This window comes from Rhincodon typus, chromosome 1 (assembly GCF_021869965.1).
Source record: "Rhincodon typus isolate 14 chromosome 1, sRhiTyp1.1, whole genome shotgun sequence".
NCBI lineage: Eukaryota > Metazoa > Chordata > Chondrichthyes > Orectolobiformes > Rhincodontidae > Rhincodon > Rhincodon typus.
Window position 1 is genome coordinate 30,752,977 of NC_063332.1, and position 23,949 is coordinate 30,776,925.

At 41.0% G+C, this 23,949-nt stretch overlaps 1 protein-coding gene across 1 annotated transcript in view; it reads left to right on the forward strand.

Moving 5' to 3' along the window:
- LOC125481049 (mothers against decapentaplegic homolog 4-like) overlaps positions 1-23,949 on the forward strand; it is a 58,535-nt gene that overhangs the window by 20,546 nt on the left and 14,040 nt on the right. The window contains exons 2-3 of the mRNA XM_048604048.1: positions 19,008-19,129; positions 19,785-20,230. Of these exons, the coding sequence (XP_048460005.1) occupies positions 19,991-20,230 (240 nt within the window). The 5' untranslated portion in view covers positions 19,008-19,129; positions 19,785-19,990. The remainder of the gene's footprint in view (positions 1-19,007; positions 19,130-19,784; positions 20,231-23,949) is intronic.

Sequence of the window (23,949 nt, forward strand, 5' to 3'; positions counted from 1 at the left end):
GCTCATTCACATGTTTCAATTTTTATCATTTTTATACATTCTCCTATTTGTTCTCCCAAAATAAACCACTTCATGCTTGACTGCTTTGGATTTCATCTGTCTTATTTCTGCTTGTTTCTCACCCTGTTACTTTACAACTTGTCCTGGGAGACAGAGGGTGGAGTTGGGAAATGATGAAATATTTCAAGTTAAAGTCAAAAGTTTTATTGTGGGATGAAGTATTAGCTGAATTTTTTTCAGTAAACCTATTAATGGCATCCAGCAAATACCAGAGCAAGAGCCATTTTTTCTGTTTGTTTTTGTTTAAGGAAGGAAGCATTGACTTGACCTAAGCATCCAAGACTTGCTGTCACAAGGTGGGAATATGCAAAATAACAGAATAAAAAGTGTTAAATGGCAAAAGGTCTGTTTAGCACTTGCAGCCAATTAAGTACTTTTCAGAGTGGTCACTACTGTCATGTAAGAAGTGCAAGAGCTAATTTTCAGACAGTAAGCTTGTACAAACGGCTGTGTGATAATAACCAGATAATCTTTGTATTTTTTAACGTTGATTAATGCACAAGTATTGCTGAAGAAACCGATAATAATACTTTTGCTTTCTTTGAAATAGTGCCATGGAGTGTTTTAATTTCAGAAAAGACTTTGGTATGAAGTTCACTCAAAAGACCTTGCCTCCAATAACACTCTTGTTTTGAAAAGGCAGCCTAGATTCTGTGCACAAGTGAGCTCGTAGTGGGTCTTGAATCAATAAGCTTTCTGACCCATGGGGGCATGCTACTGACTGAATCGCATAGATCCTAATGATGCCTGACTGCATGTGCATTAAGTGTAAGGTTCTCGGCTTACCCTGCATGTTTGTGATGGAATCTGGTTGTTAGAAAATATTTAGATGATGAGCCTTACGGTTTAGTGAATCAAGCAGAAGCAAGACTTGATTACAGTGTTCTGAACAAAATGGTTTAGACTTGTTGAGAATTTCAGGATATGCAATTTTAGAAGGTAACTGCATACAAATCATTAATTTCATGAATATTCTTTATCTGTAGCTAGGAAACATCACAAGTTTGACCTGAAATTAGTTAACATTTGGGTGGGCTGTTGTTGCCAAATTGTTAAAATATGGATTAAAAGTGTTCTACTTTAGTTCCTTATCTAATAATATCTTGATTATAAAATTTTCATCTTTGTACTTGAATCCCTTTAACTCCCTGTCCTATCTCTAATGTATTTTACTTTTCCACTTCTGGGCTGTTATGTGCCACCAACTTTAATTGATTTATCCTTGCTATATGCGTCTTCAACAGTTTAAACCATAAGCCCTGGAATTCCAGCCACTGGATGGCACAGTGGTACAGTGGTTAGCACTGCTGCCTCACAGTGCTGGGGACCCGGGTTCAATTCCACCATGTGGTGACTGTCGCTGTGGAGTTTGCACGTTCTTCTTGTGTCTGTATGGGTTTTCTCCCGGAGTCTAGGCTTGTGTAAATTTAGGTGGATTAGCCATGGGAAATGCTGGGTTAAGGAATAGGGTGGCTCTGGTTAGGATGTTCCTCAGTAGACTTTTAATTCCAGATTGTCATTGAATTTGGTCCCCAGAACGTTATTTGGGTCTCTGGATTAACAATCCAGCGATAATACCACTAGGCTGTTACCTCCCCATGTTAAGATAACAGTTGTGAATGAAGATTTCTGCTGCTGTGAGGATGAGATAGCAGGTAGTTTTATTGAAGGACAAATGACGGCATCTCAGTTTTGTTCTTGACTGAGTAACCGGAGGGGGAATAGAATTGGGGGATTTCAGAAGACACTGGCTGGAGATGATTAAGTCATTGGATAAAATGTAATGGCCATCTTGGAATAAGTAGAATCATGAAGGAAGGTGTGATGCACATTGGGTTATGGAGATTTGTTTGGTCAGTCATATGGAAAACTGGGATAACATTTCAACTGCAATGACGGTTGCACAAAATATTAATGCTTGCTTTTACTGGTGATAAGAGCATAGTTTAGTGAACGGTTTTGTTTCAATTACATGAATCTTGCAGAGAAGAATGAAGTTTGGTTTCATTCTAAACTGGGTTGATGGGACAGGAAATCAACAAAATTTAATGCAAACAGTAATAACTATACTGACTAGTGGATAGGCTGCTAATTGAGGATTCAGAACTCTTTCTTTTAACAGCATTGTTGGCGTACGTATGCCACATAGACTGTCACAGTTCAAGAAAGCAGCTGTGCATGACTTTCTCAAAGGCACTTAGAGATGGTAAAACAATATTGGGCTGGCTAGCAGTGCCACATCCCATCAGTGATTTTTTTTTTTGTTCGAAGCAGTACAGTAATGGAGAACAGAGACTTTTTTATTCATTTACGGAATGAGGCAACGGGATCGCTGGCTAGGCAGCATTTATTGCCCATTCCTAATTGCCCAAAGGGCAGTTAAGACTCAACCACATTGCTGTAGGTCTGGACCAGGTAAGGATGGCAGTTTCGTTCCCTGTAGGACATAAGTGAACCAAATGGGTTTTTCCTGACAATCTGCAGTGGATTCACGGTCATCATTAGATTCTTAATTCCAGATATTTAGTGAATTCAAATGCCACCACCTGCCATGGTGGGATTCGAACCAGGGTCCCCAGAACGTTATCTGGGTTTCTGGATTAACGGTCCAGCAATAATACCACTGGGCCGTCGCCTCCCCTACATTAAAGAGTAATAGGCTCCCAGACCCAGTCTGACAGTTTTAGAAGGAATAGTTGGAAACAGGGCATGGGCACTTAATCAAAATAAGATTTCAAAGTTCTCTTTATCCAAAGACTAATTGCAAGATTATGCATGATGTTGTGATATTTAAATAAGGGGACCAAGGAAAACCAGGAAGTCAAGGACCTATTTGCCTAATCTTTATTGTCAGGAAATTATTGGGCCTACAATTAAGGATAAGGAGATACTGAAACTGTTTAGCTGATCAGAGAGCCAGCATGAATTTGTAAAAACAAGCTATGCCGAATGCACCTCATTTAATTTTTGGGGGAAGTGATCAAAGCTGTGAGTGGAAGGAAAGTTTACGGATGTTAGTTATGTGGAATTCTAGAAGATCTTTGAAATCTATTTTGATAGATTGTTAGTTCAATGAATTGAAAGCTAGTTATTGACCTGTTTAGGCATTCTGCTTAAGTGGAAGGAAAGCAAGAGTAGGGATAATGGGCAGGTACTATTATTGGCAAGTTTCACTGAATTTATTAATTTTGGGATATAAAACTACATATTCAGATTTTTTGGTGACATAAAGGCGAAATTTCCATGGGAATAAATTTTGGAATTTCAAAGAGGCTTGGAGGTCTAGAAACACATTTCAAATGTTACGATTAACAGAAAAGTAATGAAAACAATCTCGGTCTTCAGTTGGGTTCTTGGTCTTTATAACAAGAGCCTGCTTCAGCTGCAGAATCACAAAGACGTGTACGACATGTTTAATGTGAGACCTGGGGGTTGGGAGGGGGCAGAAATGAGGACTAATCAAAAAATTGCAGTACAAGTTGGAACCACTTCATGCAAAGGGTAGGTGGAGTTTGGAAATCTCTTTTTCAGCAGTTGATGTTTGATCAATTTTTTGTTTCTTTTTGCTTGTCAAATGTGGCATTGATATCAAGGGAAATCATTTACCCCTTCCCTCTGGAGTACAGATCTTGTTCATGTTTGACACTGCTGTATTGAGGTCAGGAACTTAGTGGCTCTTGCAGAACTCAACTGAGCATCAGTTGATGACTGATTACCCCTTACGTTACGTTGTTGGTTGCAAGCAAACTGATGGAGTGGTAATTGACTGGGTTGGATTTGGCTGCTTTTTGTGTACAGGATATACCTGGGCAATTTTCCAATTTGTTGGATAGATGCCAGTTTTGTAGCTGTACTGGTACAACTTGGCTAGAGGTATGGAAAGTTGTGGAGAGAGCCTTTTAGCTTTTGCAAAATCTAGTTCTTTTAGCCATTTCTCTCCTGTTTAAAATTATCATTCCCTGACACTTGTGGTACCAATGTTAATGGCTCCTTACCAGATCAAGCTTGGATGTTATCCAAGTCTGTTACATATGAACACAAGCTGCTGCACGAAATGAGTTGCCACAAATAGTGCTGAATATTGTGCAATAATCAGCAAACATCCCTACTTCTAATACTATGATGAAGGGAAGACCATTGAAGCTGATGAAGATGATGCGTTGATGTCCTGTGATTTAAATGATTAACCTCCAATGTCCTTACCACCTTACTTTGTGTTAGTTGTGCTTCCAACAACTTGAACTTTCCCCCTCATTCCCATTGATTTGCATTTTTGCCAGGGCTCCTCGATTTATCACACTGTCAAGTGCAACTGTAATGTCAAGGACAGTCAGTCTTCTCTAACCTGTGGAATTCAGCTCTGTTGACATTGTTTGGATGAGGGCTGTAATGAGGTCAGGTGCTGAATAGCCTTGATGGAACTCAAACCAAGTGTCAGTGAGCAAGTAATTGCTGAGCAAACACTTTTTAATAGCGCTGTCAGTGATGCCTAACACGACTTTGCTGGTTATCAAGTGTAGACCTGTGGGTCATTGACCAGGTTGTATTTGTCTTACTTTTTGTGGATAGGCCATACCTAGGCAATTTCTTACATTGCTGAGTAATTTGATTTATTTTTGTCACATGTACCTTGGTATAGCGAGAAGGTTTTTGTTTTGGCTGCAGTAAGTGCCACGTAGTGACTATACTGGAATAGCTTGGTAGGGACTTGGCTCTTTCTGGTGCATGCATATTCAGTACTGTCACTGGAATAGTCCATAGTCTTTGCAGTATCCAGTGTCTTCAGCCATTTCTTGATAACACGTGGAGTGAGTAGCGTTGGTTAAAGACTGGCATCTCTGATGCGGGGGACCTCGGGAAGAGGCTGAGGTGGATCATCCATTTGGAACTTCTGGCTGAAGATGGATGTAAATGCATAAACCTAGTCTTTGAGACCGGTATGCTGAGCACTCCTACCGTTGAGGATGAGGTTATTTTATGGGGTCTCTACTTTGTTATTTATTTGTTGTTCACCATTGACTGTGTCTGCATTGCTGAACTTTGTATAATGTGTTTTTTGTGGCTTTGCTGAGCGCTGTTGATTTCATATTATTTTGGGTGTATGACATACATGTTATCCTGTGTAGACTTACCAGGTTGACGTCTTATTTTTAGATATGCCTGGGATGTCCTCCTGCATCCTCCATTGAAGCAATGTTGATCTCCTGGCTTGATGGTAGTGGTGGAGTGGGGATATGCAGGGTCATGTTTTTACAGATGTGGCTGAATGTAATGATGATGATGGCCCACAGTGGGGGCAAGATGGATGATGGGACAGTTGACATAGTAACCAACAACACACCATCCAGGACAAAACAGCCTGCTTGATTAGCATCACATCGACAAAAATTCACTGCTCAGTATTGAGGGACTCAGGGCTTCGGTATTCATTACTTCGAGGTAGATGATTTAGCCACACAAATAGATGTAAACAGCTATGATATAGTTGGGATAACAGAACTATGGCTGCAAAGTGACCAGAGATGGCCACCTAAATATCTAGGGGATATCAGTTTTTAGGAATGGCACAAAGGAAAGAAAAAGAGATGGGATAGCATTGCTGATTTAAGAAGTAAATTAGTGTAATAATGAGAAAGGTTATTAGCTCTGGTGAAGCCAAATCTGTATGGCTAGAGATTAGAAACACCAAAGAGCAGAAAACAATGGTGGGGTCGTGTATAGACCCCCAAACTGTAGTGGTACGGTTGGGGAAGGCATTAAAGTGGAAATTAACGATGCAAGCAGTAAGGGTACATTTGGAAATATGTGTGATTTTAATCTGCATGTAGGTTGGACAAATCAAATCAGTAACAATTTTGTGGAGGAGGAATTTGTGGAGTGTGTATGGCATGGCTTTTTAGATCAATATTTTGAGGGAATGACTGGAGAACAGCTCATCCTAGACTGGATTTAGTTGAATGAGAAAGGAATAATTGGCAGTCTAGTTGTGAAACCCTTTTGGGAAGAGTGAATATACTATGATAGAATTCTTCATTAAGTTGGAGAGAGCCATCGTTAATTCTGAGAATAGGATCCTGAATCTAAAGAAAGGAAACTCTGATACAAGGTGAGAGCTCGCTAATGATAAATTGAGGAATGTTAATTGAGGGGGTGATGTTAGATAGCCATTGTCACTTGGTCATTTGAAGAGTGCATGGAGGAACTGCAGCAATTTTTCATTCATGTTTAGCACAGTGAAGTGGGAAAGGTGACCTGGCCATAGCGAACAAGGGAAATTAGGAAGACTGTTAGATCCAAGGAAGGGGCATACAAATTAACCAAAAATAGCAGCACACTTTAGGATTGGGAGCAGTTTAGATTTCAATAGAGGACAAAGGGATTGATTGAGAAGGAGATAAAATAGGGTAAGATTGCAGGAACGTACAAACTGATTGCAAAAGATTCTGTAGGTATGTGAAGAGAAACTGATTAGTTAAGACAAATGTAGCTCCCTTATAGTCAGAAATAGGGGATGTTATAATGAGGAACAATGACACGCCAGGCCAGTTAAATACATAACAGAAACAAATGGCTGGAGAAACTAAGCAGTTTGGCATCGTCTGTAAGGAAGAAGGGTTACTGGACTCAGCATTAACTCTGCTTTTTTTCCACAGATGCTGAGTTTCTGTCGTGATTCCTGTTTGTTTCAGATTTCCAGTATCGTGGTTCTTTCCTTTTATTTTACAATAAATATATACTTTGGCTCTGCCTTCACAAAGGACGCGAATGACAACCCAAAACTGTTGGGGGAACACAGAACTATATAGGCCTTTGTTGGCACAGAGACTGTGGGCCAATGTTGCCATTCTAAACTAATCCCATCTGCCTGCAAATAGTCCATATTCCTCTATTCCCTGCCTGTTCATGTATGTCTGAATGCCTCTTAAACATTGCTATCATATCTGCTTCTACCACCCTCCTTGGCAGCGTGTTCCAGGCACTGAATACCCTCTGTTTTTAAAAACCCTTAAACCTTTAGAATCAGAGTTCCTACAGTGTGGAAGAAGGCCATTCGGCCTATCAGGGGGACACCAACCCCCCGAAGAACATCTCACCTCCCACACTATCCCTGTAACCCTGCATTTCCCATGGCTAACCCACCTAGCCTGCACATCCTGGACACTATGAGCAATTTAGCATGGACAATCCGCCTAACCTGCACATCTTTTGGACTGTGGGAGGAAACCGGAGCACCTGGAGGAAATCCATGCAGACACGGGGAGAATGTGCAAACTCCACACTCACTCAAGGGTGGAATTGAGCCCAGGTCCCTGGTGCTGTGAGGCAGCAGTGCTAACCACTGAGCTACCGTGCCCTAATTTTTGCGGTCAATTCTGAAGCAATATCCATGATTGGAGGGTTGCTAATGGAACCTCACTTTTGTTTAGAAATGGGAACTAGGGAGCAAACTGAATTATAGATTGGTTCGTCTGACATTGGTCGTGGGGAAAATTCCAGAGACCATTGTGGAAGGTTTAATAGCAGAGTACTTAGGGAAATAGTGACGGGAACAGACAGAGTCAGCATGGATTTACGAAAGGGAAATGATGCTTGAAAAATCTCCTGGAATTTTTCCAGGATGTAAATAGGAGAGTTGATGAAGGAGATCCAGTGGATGTGGTTTAATTGGACATTCAGAACCCACGATAAGGTTCCACTTAAAAGATTAACAGATAAAATTAAAGTGATTGGGATTGAGGGCAATTTACTGATGGATCTCGAATTGGTTGGCAGACAGAAAACAAAGTATCGTAACAAGCAAGTCATTTTCCGAGTCACAGCCACTAACCAGTGGGGATCGGCAGGGATCAGTGCTTGGAGTCAGCTATTCATAGTATATACGATGGTTCAGATGAGGGAAATAAATGTCATATCTTCAAGTTTGCAGATGACTCAAAACTGGGTGGATGCTGAACTGCGAGGAAGATGAAGAGATGTTCCAGTGTGATTTGGATAAGCTGAGTGAATGGGCAAACGCATGACAGATGAAGTATAATGAAGAGAAATGTGAAGTTATCCACTTTGATAGCAGAAACAGGAAGACACATTATCTGGCTGACATTACTGAGATTAGCTTTCAATTCCAGCTTTATGAATTGTACCAACTGCCCTGGTCATACTTAGCCATGTTCCCAGAAATTAGTCTGGGGCTCCGGATTGCAAGTCCACTACCACTGCTCCACCATCTCCTCATAATTGTGCTATTCTATTTGTAAATATCATCACAAAATAGAAATGAATGCATTCATTAAGTAGAAATTTTTCAAGATAAAATAACCTTCAATTCTCTATTCTTGGCTTTGTTCTGAATTGAAAGATGTGTGCATAAATATTCCTAGTTACTGGTGAATAGATAGTTTGTTAGCTCCTGCTTATATGAATGTGCATCATGACATGATGACTTCAGCATGAATGATATAACAAAACATATCTATTTTAAGTGTAAAAGTGTGGAGGTAAATCAACATTGGAAATTCAAGTTACTCTCTCTTGTGGCCCATGGTCATGGTTCAACACTTTAACTCTCTACCTTATTCTTTTTCCTCTTGGTCCGTGGCCTCTGGCACTGTTCAGTGGAGTTCAGTGCACATTTCAGGAATGGTTTTATGCGCGTCAGTCTACTGCTTTTCCTGAATAACTTTAGAACATAATCCAATGTGGTGTCATTCTCCCAGAACAGAGGCTGATACTGAGGGATGACTACACCAGCGCCACTGAAATTGAAGGAAATGTACACTGATATTTGTGCATATTCTGCATTGAAGCACAACGCTTGAGACTCCACCACGTTCTCAAGCCGAGGCACCCCCTTTGCTTTGTCAGATATTCTGTATTTTTCCCTCCATTTTCGCTACTGTGATGTAACCATTTTCACCTCTGCATCATAGATCTTGCCTTTATGTTCTGTCCCATGCCTTCATTTCCTAGCTGCCGCTTCTCTGGTTCTGTACCTAAAATATCTTCCCATGTTGATGAATGGATATCAAACATTAACTTAGTTTCACTGTTACTGAACTCATTCGTCAGGTAATTTCAATTCAAATCCCACATGCCAATTTTGAAAATTTAACTTCTATTTAAAAAGAAATCCAGGAATTCTGGAATTGTTAGAATTTCTTTACACATTTCTTAAGTGACTCCTGAATGTCCTTTTGGAGGTGGCCAGCCATCCCTATCTGCTGTAGACCATATTCCCATACCATCTTAGTATCTCTTATCTGCCTCTGACAGTTATCAATCCACTCAGTTACCACAGGGATGGGCAATAAATCTGAACCTTGCCAGCAAATTCCAAATCTTGAAAATTAAGTTTAAAAAAACTTTTCTCATGAGATCTCGTGATTCATTTTCAGCATTTCCTATTTATTTCAAACTTAGATTTCAATAAATTTGAAATTAGAAAAGTATATTTGTTTTGTGTCTGATGTTTTCTGTTCCTAAACAACCTCAAGTCACATGACACCAGATTATAGTCCAGGTTTACTTGAAGAAAAACCAAAAGAATTGCAGGTGCTTTAAGTCAGGAGCAAAAACAGAAGTTGCAGGTCTGGCAGCAACTGTGAAGTGAATGAGTTCTAAGGAAGGGTCACCGGACCTGAAATGTTAACTCTGATTTCTCTTCACAGATGTTGCCAGACCTGCTGAGCTTTTCCAGGTTTATTTGAAGAGTTCACCTGATGGAGCATAAGACCAGAAATTAAGCCATTCAGCCCATTGAGTCTGCTCCACCATTCAATCATGGCTGATAAATTCCTCAACCCCATTCTCCCGCTTTCTCCCCTTAACTCTTGATCCCCTTGACAATCGAGAACCTATCTATCTCAGTCTTAAATGTACTCAATGACCTGGCCTCCACAACCTTCTGTGGCAGTGAATTCCATAGATCCACCACTCTCTGGCTGAAGAAGTTTCTCCCTATCTCCATTCTAAAAGGTCTTCCCTTTACTCTAAGGCTGTGCCCTCCGGTCCTAGTCTCTCTCACCAGTGGAAGCATCTTCCCAACATCCACTCTGTCCAGGCCATTCAGTACTCTGTAAGTTTCAATTAGATTCCCCCCAATCCTTCTAAACTCCAATGAGTATAGTCCCAGAGTCCTCAAATGTTCCTCAGCAACACTCTGAAAGTTTGTGATTTCAAATACACCTGGTGCCATGTGACTTCTGACTTTGTCCACTCCCGTCCAACACCGGCACCTTCACATCATAAATAATCTCAGCTGCTGATAAGCTTTGAAGGAATTCTTGCTAATTATTTGGGACACGGCAATTTTTTAATCATGCCTTTGTTTTGGATGTATAGAAAATCTGACAAAGCAAAGAAACAAGATGGGAGAAGGGGGAGGCCATTCGACCCTACGAGCCTGCTTCACCATTCTTTACGATCATGACTGATTGTCCAACTCAATAGCCTGATCCTGCTTTCTTCCCATAATCTTTGATCCCGTTCGCCCCAAGTGCTATATCTAGTCGCCTCTTGAATACATTCAATATTTTGGCATCAACTACTTCCTGTAGTAATGAATTCCACAGGCTCACCACTCTTTGGGTGAAGAAATGTCCCCTTATCTCCATCCTAGATGGTCTGCCCAAGATCCTCATACTGTGACCCCCGGTTCTGGACGCACCAACCATCGAGAGCATCCTCTCTGCATCTACCCTGTCCAGTCCTGTTAGAATTTTATAAGTCTCTATGAGATCCTCCCTCATTTGTCTGAACTCTAGCGAAAACAATCCCAACCTAGTTAATCTCTCCTCATACGTCAGACCCGCCATCCCTGGAATCAGCCTGGTAAACTTTTGCCTTAGCTTGAGAACGTGATGGAGTCCCAAGCCTTGTGCTTCAACACGTTTGCCTTTATTGACTCAGAAATCATCAAAAATGTAATTTTTCAGTCTTTTGTTTCGAGATTATTTGATCAATTTATTTAATGAGTCTATCTTTAATGAATAGTAAATCTATTTGCAGTAAGTCCCTGGTTGACATTAAGTGAGTCAATGTTGTTTCAATTTAACATCATAGAATCTCCTACAATGTGGAAGCAGGCCTTTTGGCACATCAAGCCCACCGCCCCTTTGAAGAGCATCTCTCCCACACCCCTACCCTATCCCTGTAACCCAGCATTTTTCCCATGGCTAATCCCTGGACACTACGGGCAATTTAGCATAGCCAATCCACCTAATCTGCACATCTTTAGACTGGGAGGAAACTGGAGCACCTGGACGAAACCCGCATAGACACGGGGAGAATGTGCAAACGCCACACAGACAGTCGCCCAAGGCTGGAGTCGAACCCAGGTCCTTGGCGTGGTGTTGGCAGCAGTGCTAAATAACATCACTAATAAACGTTTCCATATAAACGTTAACATATCCAATGGCTACATATCCATTTTACTTGAGCATTATTTGCCACAGGCATCCTGTTCTGTGGCCTGCCTGCTTAAGTAGTCTTTTCCCCTTCTTGTCTTCGGTCCTAAAGTGCCTGTTTTCTCCTCTGTTACGAGTTGCCTCGATCAACCCATGGTTGCTGGTATACCTTCCACCTGATCCCTTGACCCTGCATCCACTCCTGATCTTACCCTTAGTCCATTTTCATGCTAGCCCGAACAAAGGTTCTTTCCCTTTAAAACCTGGTGTCTCCGTTGTCACCATTGGGGACTGAGTGCTTCTCTTTTTGCTCCTGTTCTGAATCCAGACTGATGTCCTGAACTCGAGCTAGTGTCAGAATGTAGTCAATGCATGTTCTTCTGCCAATTATTTTAGCATGGCCAATCTAGAATAACAGATGAAAGTAATTTTATTAACGTGTTGTTAGGAAGACCTTGGAGGATGGAAGGGAAGTATGAGGTGATGCATTTTGGTAGGAGGAATGTGGGAAAATAATATAAAATAAAGGGTACATTTCTAAAGGAGATGTGGGAGCATTGGTTCATGGGTTTATGTGTGCAGAGATCATTGAAAGTGACAGGACAGTTGGCAAGAGCCTTTGTTAAAAAAAACGATACAGTTTGCTGCAATTTTTTCAAGATACAAGGCATAAGAGCAGATTTATACTAATCTGTAGAAGACACTTGTTAGACCTGAGCTGAACTATTGTGTATAATTCTATGTGCTCTCTGCTCCTGTACCCTTTGTTTTATATTGTTTTTCCATGTTCTTCCTACCAAAATGCATCACCTCACTTTCCTTCCATCCTTTATTTAAGGTCTTCCAACCACTATAACAAAGATGTGAATATTTTGGACTGAGTACAGGAATGGTTCCATGAATAAGAAATTTCAGTTATAGGGATAGATAAGAGAGGTTGGGACTATACTCCCTGGAGGGGTGAATCTAAGAGATCTGATGATAGGTTTACAAAATCAACGAGGGTTGGATAGAATAAGACCATAAGGCATTGGAGTACAAATAGGCCATTCAAACGATAGAGTCTGCTCTGCCATTCAGTGAGGTCGTGGGTAATCCAATAATCTTCAACTTCACTTCGATGCCTTATCCCCATAATCTTGATTTCCTGACTATTAAAAATCTGTCCATCTTAGTCTTGAAGATACTTAACCGGCCCTGCTTCAACAACCCTCAGTGGTAAGCATTCCAAGATTCACTACCTTCTGGGGAAAAAAAAAATCTCTATTTTAAATGGGGCAGCCACTTATTCTGTGATTTTGCTCTCTGGTTCCTCAATCTTTCTCGAGGATGTTTTGACATGAGTGAGCTGGGGGAGTGGGTTGCTGTGAGAGTGGATGTCAATTAGAACAGGAGCCCAGCTGTTATATGTTGGTTGGTTACTCTCGGCAGTCCTAGCCACTTCTGGGTTTGTGAATCTACTTGGGGTACTGATGTTAGCTGACACAATTTTTATCAATCTCTAATGTAAAGTGGGTCGTTTTTACATTGGGAAAAAATGTAACGAGTGGGATGCCTTAGGGATCGATACTGGGGCCTCACCTACTTACAGTTTGTATCAATGACTTGAATGAATGTATCATTTCTAAATTTGTTGATGGCATTAAGATGGTTAGGAAAGTAAACTGAAGTGGAGAAAAGGAGTCTGCAAAGGGAAGAAAATAAGTGAACTGACTGGGAAATATTAGGCAGTTGGAGTATAATATGGAAGTGTTGGTAGGAAGACTAGAAAATCAACAGATTACTTAAATGAGAGAGTTTGGAGAACTCTCTGCTTCAGAGACACAGGGTCTGTGCGCCCTGAGACGTAAGTCACAAAAAGTTAGAATGCAAGAATATCATGTGATTATGAATGCAAATGCAATATTATTGTTTGTTGCACGAGGTTTGGAATATTAAGGTATGGAGTTTTACTATTATACAGAGATTGATGAGACCACATCTATATTTCTGTATTTGTTTTGGTCTCCTTATTTAAAAAAGGTCAAAGAAGGCTCACTTGACAGATTTAAGAGACCATAAGATATAGGAGCAGAATTTGGCCATTTGATCCATCAAGTCTGGTCCACTGTTTGATCGAGACTGATGTTTTTCAATCCCATTTTCTTGCCTTCTCTCCATATCCTTTGGTCCCTTTACTAATCAAGAATCTATTTATCTTTGTCTTAAATACACTCAATGACTCGTCTTCCGCAGCTTTCTGCAGCAGTGAGCTCCAGAGATTCACCACCCTCTGGCTGAAGAAATTTCTCCTCATTCCTGCTATTGGAAACATCTTCTCATCTATCCAGTCCTCTCAGTACTCTGTAAGTTTTAGTGTGATATTCACCCCATCCACCGCCACCATCTCCAATCCTACTGAACTCCAATGAGTACAGACCCAGAGTCCTCAACCACTCCTCATACAACAAGCCCTTTAGCCCTGGGATTATTCTCCTCTGGAGCTCCTCCAAGGCCAGCACGTTGATAATTAGATATTGATCCTAAAAGTGCTCACAGTATTCCAAATGTGGTTTGACCAGAACCTTATACAGCCTCAGCAGTGCATCTCTGCTTTTGTATTCTAGCCCTGTTTAAATGGATATTAATATTGCATTTGCCTTCCTAACCGCCAACTGATGCTGCATGTTAGCAAGTGAATTCTGAACCAGTCGTTGTGTCTTAGTCTTAGTCTAAGTCATTGTGTTTCAGATTTCCAAAGTTTCTACGCCTCTATTCTTCCTATCAAAGTGCATCACCTTGCACTTTGCTGCATTATATTCCATCTACCACTTCTTCGCCCACTCTCCTCGCCTGTCCAAATCCTTCTGCAGCCTCCTGCCTCCTCAACACTACCTGCCCCTCGACCTATCTTTGTGTCTTCTGCAAACATAGCAATAATGCCCTCGGTTCTTTTGACCAGATCATTAATGTTCCACGTTGAATAGTTGAGGTCCCAACACGAACCCCTGCGGAATGCCACCAGTCACTGGCTGCCAATATGGGAAAAACCCTTTTATCCACACTGCCTTTTGCCAGTCAGCCAGTCCTCTATCCATTGCCAGTATCTTGTCGGTAACACCATAGACTTGACTTATATAGCAGCCTCCTATACAGCACCTTGTCAAAGGCCTTCGGGAAATCCAAATAGATCATACCCACTGGCTCTTCTTTGTTTAACTTGTTTGTTATCTCCTTAAAGAATTCTAACAGATTTGTCAGGCATGACATCCTCTTGATGAAGCCATATTCACTCAGCCCTATTTTACCATGCAATTCCAAGTCCTCAGTAATGTCATCCTTCATAATGAACTCTCAAATCTTAGCAATGACGGATGCCAGGCTAAGCAGCTGATAATCTCCTGTCTTCTGCCTCCCTCCCTTCTGAAATGGGGGTGTTACATTAATTATTTTCCAGTCCTCTGGGACCCTCCCTGTCTCCAGGGCTTTCTGAAAGATCATCACCAATGCCTCCATAATCTCCTCAGCTATCTCCTTCAGACCCTAGGGTGTTGTCTATCTGGTCCAGGTAATTTATCCACCTTCAGACCATTCGTCTTCCACAGCTCTTTCTCCTTAGTGATGCCACTACTCTGCCTCCAACTGTCTTGTAAGTTCTTGTCCATCATTGGTGACACTATGAAGACTGATGCAAAGTACCTATTCAGTTCCTCTACTGTTTCTTTATTCCCCGTTACTTCTTCAGCCTCATTTTCCAGCAGTCCAATATCTACTCTTGCCCCTCTCTTTACTCTTTTTTTTTCATATTTTTAAAAAAACTCTTGTAATCTTCTTTTATTTTATTAGCCAACTTTCCCTTGTATTTCATTGTTCATCCCTCCCCACCCCGGCCAATTTTCTTCTTTACTTTTCCTTTGCTGGCTTTTAAAAACTTGCCAGTCCCCTGGGTTCCCATTAACCTTCACCACATTGCACCTTTTTACTTTTGCTTTTGTGCTGTCTCTGACTTCCCTTCTCTCATCCTCTCTTAGTGTGTTTCTCCTTCCTTGGAATGAATTTCTGCTGTGCCTCCTAAATTACCCCCAGAAACTCCTGTCATTGCTGCTCCACTGTCTTCCTTGCCTGCTAGGCTCCCCCTCCAACCTAGCTTCTCCCTAATGTCATTGTAGTTATCATTATTCATTTGTTATTACATTAATCTGAGTCACCTTCTCCTTCTCAGACTATCATATTGTGATTACTGCTGCTCAGCGTGTCATTTACCTTAATCTCGCTAATTGAGTCTGCCTCACTACACAGCACCAAGTCTAGAATTGCCTGTTCCCCCATGGGGTCTACTGCAAGCTACTCCAAAAAAAATCTTACAAACATTCCACAAGTTCCCTTTCTTGGGACCAGCCTGATTTTCCCAGCCCACCTGCATGTTGAAGTTCTATGATTATTGTAGTAGTGCCATTCTATCTCCTGATTTTTATATCTCGACTACTGCTCGGAGGACTATAATATATCTCCCACTGGAGTCTGTTTTACTTTGCGATTCCTCAACTGCACCCACACAGATTCTGCGCCTTCTGACCCTATCTCTCTTCTTACTTTCGATTTAATTTCATTTCTTACGAACAAGGCAACCCTACCCACACTACCCAGCTGCTTGCCCTGTTGATAGGGCACATATCTTTGGATGTTTAGTTCTCAGCCCTGATCCCCTTGCATCCATGTCTCTGACGCCCACAAATTCATATTCACCAATTTCAGTCTGTACTACAAGCTCATTTACCTAGTTTTGTATACTGTGTGCTTTTAAGTACAATGGCCTTGGTCCAGCAAAGACTGTACCACTTTTTCATATTTGTACCCTTGTCTGCTGTGCCTGAAGTTAGATTCCTGAGCGTTTCCGTAATCTGATCTATTACTTTTTACTGGAAACTGTAAACACCTCAACTGAGCGGCCCCTCACAACTTCAAGGTTTTCCATGTGACTTACCCCCCCAAAAAAAAAACTCTCTATTTAGTTTAAAGCCCTAGCTATGCAATTCACCAGCACTCCGGTCCTCTTGGAAGCTCCCTCCTTTTCTGGTACTGCTGCCAATGTTCCGTGATTTCAAATATGTTTCTCCCACATGAATCCTTGAGCCACTCGTTTATTCTTTAATCTTGTTGACCTGTGCTTGTATTTCAGGTAGTAATCTGGACCTTATTACCTTTTTTGGTTCTTTTTAGTTTAGCCCCTAGCTGCTCATATTCCTCAGCAGAGAACCTCTTTCCTCTTTTGATCTTCATTGACCCTGACAACTGGATGATTCCCCTCCCACTCCCAAATTCCTCTGCAGCTCAGATATCCTGAACCCGGGCAGGCAACTCAACATTCGGGATGCTTGATCCTGACGACGGAATGATGTATTTCCCCTGATTACGGTGTCTCCTATTACAACTACGTTTCTCTTCTTTCCCCTCTCTTGAATGACTTCCTGTACCAGGGCACTATGGTCAGTTTGCTCCTCGTCCCTACAACTATTGTTGTCCACATTGAGAGCAAGAGTCTCAAACCTGTTAGACAAGCTCAAGGACTGAGACCCCCTCAGCACTGTCTCCTGGAGAGATTCCCTCCATCTGCCTCGCTTGTTGTCTCAACCTTTTGTCCCAGACCATTGTCTGAATTTGAGTTAGTTAATCCAAGGGGTGTGACTGCCTCCTGAAATAGTGTCCACGTAACTGTCCACCTCCTTTACATGTCGCAGTGTTCGAATCTCAGGCTCTAGCTTGTCAGCTGTGAGCTGGAGTTCCTTAGGCACCCAACGCTTGCGACAGATGTGGTCGCTATGAGCCACAGTGGGGTCTACCATTCCCGCACATCAGGCGAATACTAATTATTGCCTGGCCCTGCATCTCCATCTCCATTTTATTAGTTCTGAATTTGTGTTCTAAAAGTTGCTACTGGTCTTTCAGATTTTAATCTGTAAATATTTCTCCTATTTACCTTCAATTTGCAAGTAACCACTAATAGTCAAATTAACAAGTATTACCAGCCAAGGAGCTTGTGATTTTCCTGTGATGTCATTTTTCTGTGCTGGGCTACAATTTATCCTTTATGTTTTAAAAAAAAAGTTACAAACTATGAGCCAAAAAAAGCACCTCTTCCCCTCTGCACTGAATTCTGATGCTGCCTCCAAAGTCCCCGAACTATATCCTCACTCAGGCTGTGTCTCGCTCCAGATGTGATCTCTCTTCCTGACAGTGTGAAACTTACTGAGATAGTGAAGTTATTTTCTGAGGAAAGATATGGCAGGCTGCCCCTGTATTCATTGGAGTCTAGAAAAATGAGGGATGATCTGATTGAGATATAAGATCCTAAGGGGACTTGATAGAATGAATGCTGAAAATATGTTTCCCCCTGTGTAAGAGACCAGAACTAGGATGCAGCTTTCGAATAAGCACTTCCTATTTGAGATAGAACTGGGCAGATTTTTTTTTCTGAGGGCTGTAAGCCTTTGGAACTTACTTCCTTAGAAAATGGTGGAAGCACAGGATATTGAGTAGTTTTAAGGCAGAATTTGATACATTCTTCACTAACAAAGGTGTGGAAAGGGTATCGAGTAGGCAGGAAAGTAGTGTTGAGGCCACAGTGAGATCTATTATGACTTTATTGCATGATATAGCAGGCTTAATGGGCTGTATGAGTTAATCCTGCTCTGAATTCACACGTATATCTTGCAGTTTTAGTTAGGATATAGGTAAGTTGTATACTATACATTATGATCTGGACATTTCACTCATTTCTACTCGCTCATCTCAATCCACATGGACAAAGAGAACCACGACTTTGACTGGGACAACACCAAGATCCTGGGACAGACTAGGCAGAGACAAGCACGAGAATTCCTGGAAGCATGGCAATCCACGAAGCAGGCTATTAATAAACACATTGAACTCGACCCCATATACATTCCACTACGGATGAAACCCGGAAGTGAGGTAGTCCATCGCAACGGACCGCAGAGTTTAAAAGCCAGGCACACTGACGCTTCATCAGAGGCTGCACTGAGGATGTTACCAAGCACGGTAACGAAACGTCTGCGGAACAACAAACCAGCTCGGCGAGCCAACCAACCTCAACACCCACAACCCGAGCTACAAATCTACTCCAAAACCTTATGATCTAGACAAATTAGGAAATTCTATCCTAGGTTTTTTCCTAATTACTGCTCATTTAATTTACGTTGGTTGTTGAACTGTGAGAACCTTGGGTGATAACAGAATTAACCTTCAGTGAAAATGTTGTTATGAAGTTGTGTAGTATGTGGTTCCTTTAAGAGATAGTGATTTTATATTTAAAAAAATGTCTGCATGTAGCTGAAGATGTACAGCCAGTTCTAAAATTGAAACATATTTGAATTGGCTGTGTGATTAAGAAACCTTAGGCTTGTTTTGATGATTTGGCAACTGGCTGGAATTAGCCAATTAATTTAAACCACGCACTTAGTGATTGAAAGCCAATTGAATTTAAATCTGATGGTTTTGACAATCTTGGACCAATGCTGTTGTAAGAAAATTGATATGTCATCCAAGGTATATAAGGAGAGGATTTTTAAAAATCGATGAGAGAACGAACCGCCATCTGGGAAATAAATACCTGGCTCTCACAAGAAATCGTTAAACTCGCTAAGAAAGCACCATCTTATCCATAAAAGGTACTGCAGCATTTCTAACTAAGAGTCCTCACACAAGAATTCATAGAGAAAACATCCCTGACAGCCAGATCAGTGGAAGAAAGGTGTTAATGACTTGAGAACAACAGAAAAAAGTCGTGTAGATTTTGAGAGACGGTTTTAATTTATTTTCTTATTACTTGGGTTTATATAAGTGGGACTTGTGTTTATTGGAACAGCATATCAGTAGAATTTAGTTAAGGGGGAGTTGTTTGGTTTGTTAGTAATTTTGTTAATTTGTTCGCTGTTGGGGTTAAATAAATAAATAGTTACTTGTTACTTATAAAATGAATATCAAGGATTTTCTTTCATTTAACCTGCCCCCCTCCATAACAATATTCAGTAATGAAGTAGTCTCTTGACCCTTATGGCCATGGCTCCTAATTGACAAATGGCTACTTAGTTGATTTGCTGGGAGGTAGTGGAACTGCGTTTCAATATAATTCTATCTTCAGGATAAAAAATGATTAAATTTTGAGAAGTCGCTGTCAGAATGTTCTCCGAGGACAGTTTCAGGTATCAGAGAACTCTCATTAAATCAAAATAATTGTGAACAATTGCATATTTGTAAATTTTTTTTAAAGGTATGTGTGAATAATTGTGTATTACATGTTCTGTCTATGCTTTGTTTTTTAAGGTTCTCTGAGGAACTATTCAAAACCACTACTTTGTTTCTGCTGAAGTTCTGACTACAATTAAGACATCAGGTGTGCCTTTTAGTACACGGGAGCACTTACTTCAAGTCTTGCTGATTTGGAAGGAGCCTTTTCTTTACTCTGCAAGGACCTGAAAACCTGAAAGATTGTATATTGAAGGGGGAGAAACTAACATAAGATCAGCAACATGTCCATCACCAACACCCCAACTAGTAATGATGCATGCCTGAGCATCGTGCATAGCTTGATGTGTCATCGACAAGGTGGAGAAAGTGAAACTTTTGCAAAAAGAGCTATTGAGAGTTTGGTGAAAAAATTGAAGGAGAAAAAAGACGAACTTGATTCATTGATCACAGCCATAACAACAAATGGAGCTCATCCCAGCAAGTGTGTTACAATACAGAGAACATTAGATGGCAGACTCCAGGTAAATGTCAAGTGGGAAATTGATTTTATAATAACTTTCCATTTACAGCACCTTTGTAGAATGGAGAACAGAATGAATAAGGACATGACAAATAATTACATTTTTAATGTTTTTCTGTGGCTGAATTAGCAGAAAAGTAAGGGAAGTACAGTTGGTTCCGCTATAATGCGTGTTTCTTCAACACAAATTAGCTTTAACGCGATTGAAGAATTTATACTGCTATTTGTAGAACGACAACTTTCCTTACCTGTATTGGCTATAATGTGATTCTGGCCCCATTAGTTTAAATGACGTGGCAATTGCATGATTTTCTTATAAAGCGAGATTGCACAAGAATGCGACTATCGCGTTATATCAGAACCGACTGCAAAAATAAATCTTACATTCGTTGCTTCCCCACCACCACCATCACATTAAATGGTTCTCCTGAAGTCCGTTCTTTGGACCTGATGCCTACCATAAAAGCTTACCTGGTATGAAATGTTAGGCTGTGCCAAAAGTAGCTCTTCAAAATTGATTGTGATCCTTTTCAGTACGGATATAACTCTGAAGTCAATACATGCCAAGGAGAAGTTCTCTCTTAACATCAAAAGAGATATGTAAATGAGATGCCTCACTTTTTCCACATTTGCCAATATCCCACAATCCATTTTTAACAGTATTGTCCATTCATGTAATCTGCTTTAGTCTTTGTAACCTCCTGTTTTCTTTTCTGTACTCTTTATCCATCTGTTTCTTCATCCAAGCCATTCATGTATATGGTAAAAACTGAGGCTGTATGTACATCCCTGGGGAAAGGCACTTGTTGGAGAGCAACACTTTTTGTATCCCACCAATCAGAATGTATCCCTTTTACCCAACTGTCTTTTACCTTCTTAGATTCATAGAATCCCTACAGCATGAAAGCAGGCCATTCAGCCCCGCAAGTCTGCATCACCCAGACCTAACCCCCAGCCCTATCCCTGTAACCCTGCGTTTCCCATGGATAGTCTATCTAGCCTGCATGTCCCTGAACAGTACGGGAAATTTAGCATGGCCAATCCACTGAACGTGCGCATCTTTGGGCTGTGGGAGGAAACCAGAGCACCCGGAATAAACACGCGCAGATGTGGGGAGAATGTGCGAACTCCACACAGATAGTGACCCAAGGGTGGAATGGAATCCTGGTCCCTGCACTGTGAGGCAGTGCTAACCAGTGAGCCACCATGCCGCTCCCTTCTTGCTGATTGTCAGTCCATGTTATATGTTGCCTGAATTCCATGTGCTTACATTTTTGTTTATAATTTCTTGTGCAAAATCTCACTCTGTGCCTCTGAAATTAAATATAACCAAACTATTAAGCATTTAAATAGATTAGCTGGACATTATTTATCCTTCGTAAATCGATACCTACTCATACCTTTTCCAAGTGCTTAGTCACTCTATCTCCAATGATAGATTCCAGTAACTTCTCTGAATGTCATGGATCCAAGACACAATTAATATTGACTCTTATAGAAGTATATAATTCTATTAGGGTTTGGACATTTTACGAGTATACTTTTAGTGTGATGTGGTAACTTGGTATTTGTTGGCCAAAGTACAGATTGCAGGTTCTATTGAATGATGTCCAGATGAAATAATTCAGCCTTTTTAAGGTGTTGCCAAAGTTTTAAAAGGAAATGGGATAATTCATTTTTTTAACTTAAAATACTGTTTTATACTTTATAACTGATAATTATCTTTGAGGCAGAAATATAATATTACATGTAAAAGATGAGGATCAGACAGCTGTTTGAAGTTTGGGATCTAAACAGAATCTATTTACTTTTTCCTAGTTCTGCCTTATTAAGGCCACCCATAAATTCAAGTTTTTAAAGATGGTTTATGTTATTAATCAACCTATGCAGATATCTTATGACACATTGCCATGCCCAGCACATTCTGAGGTGGGGCTTGAATCCAGACCTTTCAGCCAGATGTAGGAACATTACCACTGCATCATAAAAGAAGTAGACACAATAACAACAACTGGAAGAGTGGTCCGTAAAGAGTGGCCTACTTCGGTCAATCTTCACAATTATTTGTATAAATTAATTCATGGGTAATTTTCATCAAGTGAAACAGTGTACACAATTTAACGTTTGAGGTTTTAGTTAAATAGAAGACTGTTGGTAAAGGACCGAGTGAAATAATTGGAATATTTACTATTTGAAAAATATACTTTGATTTGTTTTACCAGAGGTAGAATATCTGCTGATAAATTGAGTTTTAATATAATTATAAAAACCAAAAGAACTGCGGATGTTGTAAATCAGGAACAAAAACAAAGTTGCTGGAAAAGCTCAGCAGGTCTGGCAGCATCTGTGAAGGAGAAAACAGAGTTAATGTTTCGGGTCTGGTGACCCTTCCTCAGAACTGATAGTGGCTGGGAAAACGTCAGTTTATATGCAGAAAATAGGGAGGTGGGTGGGGTAGGCAGTAAACGATAGGATAGAGCCCAAAGAGAGAGAAAGACAGTTGGACAGACAAAGGAGTTGCTAACGATCAGGCTGGGAGGGTGAATAGTTGTTAATGGGGACTGTTAGTGACTAACAACAGTGGGTGTGTAATGGCAGGCTATGTGGTAACAAGGCCTGGTGTGTGGGATGGGGGCTGGGACATGGGAGAGTTTAGACCCTAAAATTATTGAACTCAATATTGAGTCCAGAAGGCTGTAGGGTTCCCAAGCAGAAAATGAGGTGGTGTTCTTTGAGCTTGTGTTGGGCTTCATTGGAACATTGCAGCAAGCCAGAGACAGATGTTGGCCAGGGAGCAGGGTGATGCATTGAAGTGGCAGGCAACAGGTAGTTCAGGGTCTTTTTTGCGAGCAGAACGTAGATGTTCTGTGAAGCGGTCACCAAGTCTACACTTCGTTTCTCTAGAGGAGACCACATTGTGAGCAGCGAATGCAGTAGACTAGATTCTGGGAAATGCAGGTGAAGTGTTGCTTCACCTGGAAGGTATGTTTGGGCCCTTGGATACTAGGGAGGGAGGAGGTAAATGGGCAGGTGTTGCACCTTCGCCGGTTACATGGGAAGGTGCCGTAGGGCGGTGGGGAGGTTTTGGGGGTGAAGGAAGTGTGGACTGGGGTGCCCCGGAGGGAAGGGTCCCTGCGGAAGTCGGACAAGGGAGGGGAGGGGAATACGTGTCTGGTGGTGGCATCTTGCTGGAGGTGGCGGAAATGGCGTCTGATAATCTTCTGGATGTGGATGCTGGTGGGATGGTAGGTGAGGATAAGGGGAACCCTATCACTGTTGCGGGAGGTAAGAGCAGGGGTGAAGGTGCAAGTGCAGGAGATGGGTCGGACCTGGTTGAGGGCCCTGTCGACAATGGAGCTGGGGAATCCTCGGTTGAGAAAGAAGGTGGACATTTTGGAGGCTCCCTTGTCGAAGTTGGCCTCATCTGAACATGTGAACAATATAATTATGTTGTACGTAGCAAATTCACATTGAATTAAATGCTTTAAAAACATTCATTTTTTAAAATTAATAATATAATGAAGTTTGTATTTTTTCTCGATTCCAATATTGCTTGGTAAGAAATGGGTAATTAATTCATCTTCCTAGAAAATTATTTAAGTACATTTCAGTTTTTCAAAATTAAATTTAGAATAACTATGGGTCACATATGTACCATTGTCAGTAAGTAGTTCCTATAAGATCTGAGCGCTGACCTGTGAGAAATTAGCATTGTGCATG